Raw genomic sequence first — 9,872 nt, forward strand, 5'->3', positions numbered from 1 at the left:
TTTAGAAGGGTAGCGTGGTGGTTAAGTGCCTGGCTGCTAACTCAAAGGTCGGCAGTTCAAACCCGCCAGCTTCTCCAGGGGAGAAAGATGTGTCAGTCTGCTTCTGTAAAGATTATAGCCTTGGAAACCCTCCGGGGCACTTCTGCTCTTTCCTATGTGATTGCTATGAGTCAGAACTGACTCAACAGCAACTTTTTTTTTTTTTTAACATGTGTTTTTCAGAGAAGAAAACGAAGGTGTGTGGAGACAAGCGTATAACTCAAATCCAGGAGTTGATCCTCCCAAAAGGGGAGAAACTGCTGAAGCTTAAATGATAAATATGTTTTCAGTCAACTTTTGTGAGATAAAAATATATAGGAAAACTATAGTTTGGGAATATTTAGTAAGTTTAATGGGAATACTTGTTTAAAAAGGGATATTCAATTTACATCTCTTTATTGATGAACCTGGGGGGTTTCTGACTAGGTAGGATTCTAAAACCCTTTTCTTACTTAGATTTTCAGTACATCCCAATCGAAGTTTGGTTTAATTTCAGTTTATTGATTCTTTTGAAAGCAGACATATTGAGATAAACATCAGATTATTAGATTAATTTAGCTCATTAGATAGAGTTGCCTCAAGGGAGATGCTTTATCTTTTGTAATTCAACTGCATGGACAGAATATCACCACGATAACATAGTAACTCTTTCCGTATAACATATCATATAAAAACTCTTTCCGTAGAGTAAGCTTAACTATAGAATACCAGAAATGAGAATTAAAAGATGTAAAATAAAATCTGGATAAAGACCTTGAGGGACTGAAGTGCATGATAACTTTTTGATTAGAGACACCTGTTTCAAATGTGAGATCCTATTTTAGTTTTGCTTTAACAACTTATACTTAGATTACCTCATAGTCATTTGACAGAAATCCATAATAAAAATAAAAAATAAGTTGACTGTATGTAGACACAGCTAAATTCTTCCTGACGAGAACATATTTGTCTTTTAACAAGATGATTGCCTAAGCATGCTGTTTCTCGCCCCCACCCCATCTCTTTTTCTCTCTCTCGCCCCACACTTTCTCTCTCTCTTTTGCATCAGAAAACGTGAGTAATATAAATTAACCTCAGACAGGAGAGCCAGATAAGTGCTTCCTCATCAGGAGCTTGCTCTAATTTTTATAGTGCCACTTTTTTCTCCTGGAAGGTATCGGCACCATTTAAATGGAAATACAATGCGAGTATCAGTAACTAGGAAATTCATACCTGTGGCTCTGACTCTAAGTTGATTTTGAAAGGATGAGCTTTCCCGTCTTCAGATACCTGTGGTGACCATAAGTGAGTGTCTGCCCTGTAAATAAAACAAAGTTCTTAAACTCCAAATTCTTATGGTACCTCCAGTTTTACCATACTCTAATTTCCCCCGATGTTTGTGAAACTACCAGCAGCCTTCATTAATTGAAGCAAAAGCAGTGTTCTTTGCTCATTATTCTGTATTCTCCCAACCACTTAGTCTTATGTTTTTGGTGACCTTTCGTGAATCAAAATTGCCTGGAGGACACGGTGCAGCTTTGGAAAAAGCAGGTCTCCACTGCATATGGGAACAGTACAGAATTACCACAAGGCAAACTCCCTGGGTCTTCCTGACTTCCCCCTTATTCTACCCGGGTCACCCCAGGAGATAGTGAGTGATTTGCCAGGTGGACTTGCCACTGGCATCAAGGAAATGTGCTCTGTGTGTTCCTTCTCCTGCGTCTATTTGGAACTCGTGCCTCCTAGGGGACTACGTGCTTGGCAAGAACACAAGTTATGCACAGATAGGGAAGGAGTCAGTTTCACCCATGAAATGCCAGATTGGCTATTGATTGTGCCTTCTTGCCACAGCAGGGGAAGCTGGGATCAGCGTGAATACAAGAGCAACAGGATAAACACGCATAAACAGCCATTATCGCAGATCATTAGCTTCACGATTCGTTTTCAGATCAAGGCTCTTTTGGCAAGAGATTGGGTTCTCCTTTCTAATATTCTTTTTGGTGGGAAATGTCTCGGTATCTAACGTAGTCACATGTACATGCGCTCTCACATCTCCTTAGATTCTTCTGGGCTGAATTCTGTACAAAACAGCCAATGGCATACAGGATATTAATAACCAATTTTTAAGATGATTACATTTAGGAGAATTTCTAAATTCCATTCCATTCTCTACCACATTTAAAACAGTGGTACCACTAGCCATGCGGTGTAGTGTCTGTGTGGCCAACACCTTTAATGGCTCTATTTTCATAGTCAATTGACCAGGTTATTACAGAAAAAAATTTTTGCAGCCTTTTTCGTCATTTTGAGATTACAGAGAGTTCCTTTCAGAAATAGTTTCTCAACAGCCACCAGCCTGACGACTGCAGTGAAGAGCAGACCAAAGTGGCTGATGCATGAAAAAGTCAGTCAAAATTCTAGGTCTCGTGACATTCCAACACACTGGGAAGATGAACCCATTTATAGCTCTGGTTCAGGTTCTCCTTCAAAACAGATAACATTTCAAGCCATTAATTAAGGAGCACCTGTCAATTTTGAGACACAGCTGGTGGGCTGCTGCTTTAATCCTGTCCTGTGCGTCAGCGTGAGTCATGGACTCGGTGCCGAAGCCGTCAATGGCCAGGATGACATCTCCAGGACACAGGTTGGCAACTGCCGCCTTGCTTCCTGGAGTAATCTGGAAGAAACAATGGCGACACTTAAAAACCAACACGCTTCAGTCTCTAGAGTTTTGTGCTGACGTTTGTATTTCAGCCTGTAATGCGTTTACTGTTTCACTGGGCGTGAAATCGTAAATCTAACTTAGAATAGCTCTCAATGGATCAGTTGTGTTTAGCTCTATTTTCCCATCAGATTAAATGATTTTGTTTATTGCTAACCACGTTTGTTCTATCACAGCTTCAGTCTCTCTTCATAAAACACCTTCTGTAACTCCGTGTCCAAATCATATTTTCTTTGTTTAAAGTCAACTAATTTTTTTGTTTTTTAAATTCAGGAATACAGCTTTACTACATTTAAGGAACTACTGTATTTGAATTGAAACTACTTTAGCATCCTTATAATTTTTCATCTTTACAATTCCCATGGGGGCCACCTAGGATGTAGAAAGCTGGAAAGAGCATCACTTTTGCACTAACAAGAAGAAAGTGAAACTATTATACCTTTTCTTGATCTCTTCAGAGAACTCAGAGCAACCAGTTAGCCTGAAATCTAAGGAAAGATAGATGCCTCCAAGGACAAGACCTGAGCACGGGCTCACCTATATCAGAGCACAGTAGGAAGATGGGGCCACCATACTATCTGTTAAGAAGAATTCAGCTAAAATTATTGATGACTTGCTAGGCCAAGTGTGAATTAGCATGAGAGTATAGAACCCTCGGGAACCACAGACACAGGAAACTTTGCATTCACTTGTAGTCACTTCTCCATGATTGAAGAACAGATGGAACAAATAGAAAACAACCAGCAAGGTGGTAGATTTTAATAAAACCGTATCGGTAATTGCATTAAGTATAAATCGTCTAAACACATAAATTAAAGTACAGATATTGTCTAAAGCAAAATGCAATTATATGCTGTCTACAAGAAACTCATATTTTCTGTGGGAGTGGGGAGGAGATAATAGGAATATTTAAGGATGTGGGGAAAATGTGGTTGCTAAATGTTTAAAATAGGAAATTTGAAATTATTACTAGGTTGGGTATTCAGTTAAAGGCGATGATTCTTTTGATTATTATGTTGCTGTGTGCCGTCGAGTCGATTCTGACTCAGAGCTACCCCGTTAGACAGAGTAGAACTGCCCCACAGGGTTTCCTAGGCTGTGATATTTACGGGAGCAGATCACCAGGTCTTTTCTCCCAAGGAGCCTACTCCCCAATTTTCTGGGTATATCCCAACTACTTACCTAATAGGCCTCACATGGTCTGGCCCTGCCTACAACTCTGACATAAAATTACGCCACCCCTTCTGCCCCCTTTCCCTGCGCTCCAGCCATTATGATTTCCTTTTAAATCCTCAGTAGGCCCAGCTTGTCTGCTCTTTGGGGGCTATGTGCAGTGTTTTTTTTCAGCCTCTACACTTTCCTGGTTACTTCCCTCCACTCTCCACCTGGTTTCTCCCTCTCATGCTCTAGGTTGAACATCACATTCTCAGGAGACTTCCTTGACCATCAGAAGTAGCTTCTCCAGTCCCTACCCCATCATTCCCCACCATTACAGCCTGCTCATTTCCTTTATGGAATTAACCACAATTTATACTGTTATGTTTGTTTACCTACTCGTGTATTGTCTGCTTCCTCAGTTAGACTTGTAATGCTTCACAGTGTGTGCACCAGTGTTTAGAATCAGTCAATAATTGATTGAAAAAGAATGAAAAGGCCATTTAAACCAGAGTCTATAAAACAGAAAGAGCTAGTTCCTACATACCAAAAGATTATGGCCATTAATGTCAACCTATTATTTTATGTTTGGAAATTCCCACTGTTTAGAGCAGAATGATATATAGGACTTGACTTAAACCCCAAACCGTTCCAGTAATAACCTAGATTATTCCCCATGTTTTATTTGTTTGTTCTAGATGTCTATCCTATTTAACTTTGTGGCTCTAAGAGATATCCAAGTTTCATCTAAATAAATGAAATTGTTGAAATAATAAATTCTCATGAGTCGTGGATCTTCAGCCTCATCACTAAAATACTTACTGTACTTTTCTTACTTTTCTCATCTCACTGTAATGATCGTGATCATTTTTCCAGCAGGAACAATTGATAGAAGCTGGGTAAACACAATTGGGGTTATCACATCTAAGCCTTTGGGAAACATTTTATAGTGTTTTCCATTTGAAATATTCTCCCAGACCCAGAACTGTTAGAAGAACAAAAGTTTCCGTCCCAAATGTGACGTGTAGGGAATAATCTGAAACTTTTAATTTTCTCTAGCTATAGTTTGTCAAAATTAGTGCTTTCTATTTTGAAACTTCTAAGACCAGAATGCTTTTCTTTGAGTTGAAACATGAGAAAACATGGCTCAATGTGTTAGCTAAAGCATATTTTCTAATATACTTAAGTAGATTTTAGCTATATTACACTCAATCCTGATTTAGAAAAGCCTAACATTATTTTGGAAAACCTGGTGGGTAGTGGTTAAGAGCTATGGCTGCTAACCAAAAGGTCAGAAGTTCAAATCCACCAGGCGCTCCTTGGAAACCCTATGGGGAAGTTCTACTCTGTCCTATTGGGTCACTATGAGTCAGAATCAGCTTGCCGGCAGTAGGTTTTAACATTATTTTTTAGCTCTGGTTAGGATGAGTGGAGGGTAGGATTGTGTGTGTATATGTCTATACAAATTTTAAACAGAGGCATCTGGTGTTCTTAACTTAGACATTGAACATTACTAAATTTTATGAACAGTATTAATACTAAAATTAATGATACCATCTTACATTTATGCAAAGTATTACATTTGCAAAACTCTCACACTGTTGACCATCACAAAACCTCTCTAAGACAGGCTGAACAAGGAAGACTGTCTGTTTACAGAGGCGAGAGGAGTCTAAGTAACTGACTTCTCGCTAAGCTGGGAACAGCTGTGGGGCAATGTCATCAGCAGTGTCAGACGACAAATAAAGAACGTGGTTGATGATGATGGCCAGAACCTGCTTTTGACTCTGAGTTCAACCTGGCAGTTGCTATCCTGAGCCTCCAAGAAGGAAGTTGATGTGCAAAAAAAAAAAAAAGGTGTAGAGAGTGGGATCAGGGAGAAGGAGAAAACCTGGTCCCTTCACCTCTTCCTAGTTCTCAAGTTCAGCTGACCTAGTGATCAGAAAATGGCTGCTACACTGGCCCAGTAATTTAAACTCTGTTTAATCACAAAAATATATTATTTCTTCATTAATGAATTATTTTATATTATTGGTCACAGTTTATTGTTAATATGTTTTCCAAATAATAAGACAGCTAAAGTGAGGCATAGATTTTTTTCCATGAATTGTTTATTATTCAAGTTCATAAGGGTATTGAATATAAAAAGTACTAGAGAGATAACTGGAAATAATACTTCAGTTAATCACTTGGCCCCATGTTCTCCACCTGCCTGATCATAAGGATCAACTGGAGTCCTTGTTGAAGGTAAGAGTTCTCAGGTTCCACTCGATGCCCAGAATCAGAATCTCTAGGAGAGGAGCGAGAGAATTTATGTTTTTAACAGGTACCTCAGATGATCCCTTGGAGGCCTGGTGGTGCAGTGGTTAAGAGCTCGGCTGCTAACCAAAAGGTTGGCAGTTGGAATCCACCAGCCACTCCTTGGAAACCTAGGGAGCGGCTCTACTGTGTTCTATAGGATCACTATGAGTCAGAATCGACTGGACTGCAACAGGTTAAAATGATTCTTATTATTCACACCAACCTATTATGTGGGCCTATGGTGGGGGAAACTGATTTGAAAACACAGAAAAAGCATCTCTAATGTCCCTCTTACTGTGGGAGACATAAGGGAAGTCCAAATATGAGCCTGACACAATTTCTATGTTAAGACTAAAAATGCTTGAAACAGGTGTGGAGCAAGACAAGCAAATACTGAAGGGCTGCTCTGTGAGGCGTGGATCCCAATGGTGAGAAACCCCATCTTCTGATGCCCTCCATTGCCCAAAAAATGAACTGTAAATACCTACCCTGGCAGCTAACTCTTTCCAGCAGCTGGCTACCATCTACATTTCTAGACCGGTTAAAGCAGAATCTCTGCAAGTACGCCTGGGCATGGGTATGTTCAAAAGTTGTCTGAGTGATTCTAATATGCAGCCAGGGTTAGGAACTATTATTGAATTGTTGTTATTGTATTATTATCCTGAACTATCATCTCACTTGGAGCTCTGGTGGCGCAGGGGTTAAGAGTTCAGTGGCTAATCGAAAGCTCGGCAGTTCAAATCCACCAGCTGCTCCTTGGAAACCCTATGGGGCAATTCTACTCTGTCCTGTAGGGTTGCTATGAGTCGGAGTCGACTTGACGGCAACGGGTTTGGGTTTTGGTTTATCATCTCAATTATCAAGACAATCTTACAAAATAGTTATCTCTGTCTTAAGGTGAGAAAATTGATGCTCAGGGAAGTATAAGAAACTTACTTAGAGTCACATATCCAGTGAAAATATGAAATTTCTGCCTAGCTCTGTCTAACTTACAGCTTAGGCTCTTTCACTGTCCCACAATGCCTCTCCTGTAGGTAATCTCTCCCTTGACCCCTCCTACCTCTTTGGTTATATCTTTCTTGTGGAATCAAGGACAGGTTGTTTTAAACAACTGAATGGTGGTTCATGTCCCTTCTCTTCTACTAACATGAGATCCTCAGAAGCAGAGACATAGCTAAAGTTATAATTACATCACCACAGTGCCTTTCACGTAGGATGCATTCTGCTCTTAATTGATATTTGTGGGATGTGTGACTGTAATGAACATACGAACCAGTACTTCCATGTAGACACAGTCGTGAGAACAAAATTAAACAGGTTTTTATTCACATCGACCTTTTTACTACATTTGTCTTAGCTTGGAAAGGACTGCATTTAGCTATAAACACTTCTTCCTAAAATTTCAAAGGATAATATAGTTTATTTTAAAGTATTATACTTTTTTTTTTGTTAAAGTCGGAAACCCTGGTGGCGCAGTGGTTATGAGCTTGGCTGCTAAACAAAAGGTCGGCAGTTCGAATCTATCAGCTGCTGCTTGGAAACCCGATGGGGCAGTTCTACTCTCTCCTGTAGGGTTGCTAGGAGTTGGAATTGACTCGACAGCAACGAGTTTGGGTTTTTTGGTGTATGTTAAAGTCTGCAAAAATTAAGAATATACTCGTTGTTGTTAGTTGCCATTGAGTCAATCTATATCCCGTTAACTTATTTTTCATTTTTTAAAAAGGATTTCTGTCAAGTGATTATGAGATAATCTAAGAAATTTGTTAAAGCAAAACAAAAAATATGATCCACCATTTGAAACAGGTGCCTCTCATTAAACAGTTATTGTGATCTTTAGTCCCTCAAGGCCTTACCCAGATTATTCCATTCTTTAATTCTCAATTCTGGCATTCTATGGAGTTCCTGGGTAGCAGAAATGGTTAACACTGGAGTGAAAAAAACAAAAACCCATTGCCATGGAGTTGATCCGACTCATAGCAACCCTATAGAACAGAGTGGAACTCCTCAATAGGGTTTCCAAGGCTATAATCTTTATGGAAGCAGACTGCCACATCTTTCTCCTTGCAGCAGCTGGCGCGTTCAAACTGCCGACTTTCTGGTCAGCAGCTGCGCACTTAACCACTTCGTCACCAGAAAAGCTGGTGGTTCAAGCCCATCCAGAGGTGCCTCAGACGTGAGGTCTGTTGATTCGTTTCCAAAAGTTTGCAGCCTTGAAAACCCCATGGAGTGCAGCTCTACTCTCACATTTGGGGTTCCCATGAGTCCCCAAGGATACACTAGCAATTCCTATGCTGGTACCCAAGTCAAGTTAGCATTCTCACTTACAGTGATCTTGAATCTGGGTGTCACGAAAAGAAGAGCCAGCTCCGGGTAGGAAGGAGGGAGGGGTGAGAAGGAAGAGGGATCATGTGGAAAAGAACAGACTAGCATCAGATGTATGTATTCATTTTATATCATGTAGACAAAAGGAGCTGTACTGTACTCCAAATCGGACCATTTGGGAAAACAATCGGTAACTTGGCTGTGAGAGTAACATCACCTGCTGGGTGGTCTGAGAACTTAGAAAAGAGGCTCTTCAGCACCTACTTGCAAGAAAAAGGGAAGCTGTTCACTTAGAGATGTGAAGTTTTGACAAAATCAGCAGTCCATGGGGGATGTCTTAGTTATCTAGTGTTGTTGTAATGGAAATACCACAAGTGAATGGCTTTAACAAAGAGAAGTTTATTCTCCCACAGTCTAGGAGGCTAGAAGTCTGAATTCAGGGCGCCAGCTCCAGGGGAAGGCTTTCTCTCTGTCAGCTCTGGGGGAAGGTGCTTGTTATAAATCTTTCCCTGGTCTAGGAGTGTCTCAGCTCAAGGACCTCTGGTGCAAAGGATGCGCTCTACTCCTGGCGCTGCTTTCTTGGTGGTAGAATGTCTGTGTGTCTGCCCTGCTTGGGCAAGCGTTTCAAAGCTCTTTAGCTCCTCCGGTAAGTGCCTGGAGGCAGCCCAGTTCACCAGTACACCTTGACTGGAAGGCACTCAGCTCTCTTGCTCCCTGGGTCGGCAAGCCTAGATCCACTGGTAAGTGCCTGGAGGCGCCCGTCTCCACCAGGAAGCCTCCTGCCCAATGGCACTCAGTTCTCTTGCTCCCTGGGTCGGCAAGCCTAGATCCACTGATAAGTGCCTGGAGGCACCCATCTCCACCAGGAAGCCTCCTGCCCAATGGCACTCGGTTCTCTTGCTCCGTGGGTTGGCTCCAGTGCCGTCTCGTGCTGGTCTCCTGGTTCTGCTGCTGCTGTTTCTCTGCTTCTGCTTCTTGCTGTGCTGTCTCCAGTGTTACAGCTCTCCTCACTTCCTTCTGAGTCCTCACCAGAATTATCTTTGATGTCCATAATTCCACCAATAGTCTCTTCAAGACAATCTAAAAACTTCCAGCCTCTACCCACTGACAGTTTCAAAACTGCTTCCACATTTTAGTATCTATTAGAGCAGCACCCCACTCTTCTAGTACCAAATTCTGTCTTAGTCATCTAGTGCTGCTATAACAGAAATACCACAAGTGGATGGCTTTAACACAGAGAAATTAATTCTCTCACAGTCTAGGAGGCTAGAAGTCTGAATTCAGGGTGCCAGCTCCAGGGGAAGGCTTTCTCTCTCTGTCGGCTCTGGAGGAAGGTCCTTGTCATCAATCTTCC

General features: G+C 41.2%; 1 protein-coding gene across 4 annotated transcripts in view; it reads right to left on the reverse strand.

The window, feature by feature from the left end:
• The window catches only part of PDLIM3 (PDZ and LIM domain 3), a 31,793-nt gene that overhangs the window by 17,939 nt on the left and 3,982 nt on the right, over window positions 1-9,872 (reverse strand). For 3 of the 4 annotated variants that reach the window (XM_004382769.2, XM_004382767.2, XM_004382768.2), the window contains exons 2-3: window positions 2,544-2,695; window positions 1,252-1,336 (exon numbers count right to left, since the gene is read on the reverse strand). The exons of the other annotated variant lie outside the window; for it this stretch is intronic. In XM_004382769.2, the coding sequence (XP_004382826.1) occupies window positions 1,252-1,336; window positions 2,544-2,695 (237 nt within the window). The remainder of the gene's footprint in view (window positions 1-1,251; window positions 1,337-2,543; window positions 2,696-9,872) is intronic. 4 annotated transcript variants of the gene reach the window in all.

The sequence above is a fragment of the Trichechus manatus genome, unplaced genomic scaffold, assembly GCF_000243295.1.
Source record: "Trichechus manatus latirostris isolate Lorelei unplaced genomic scaffold, TriManLat1.0 scaffold00099, whole genome shotgun sequence".
NCBI lineage: Eukaryota > Metazoa > Chordata > Mammalia > Sirenia > Trichechidae > Trichechus > Trichechus manatus.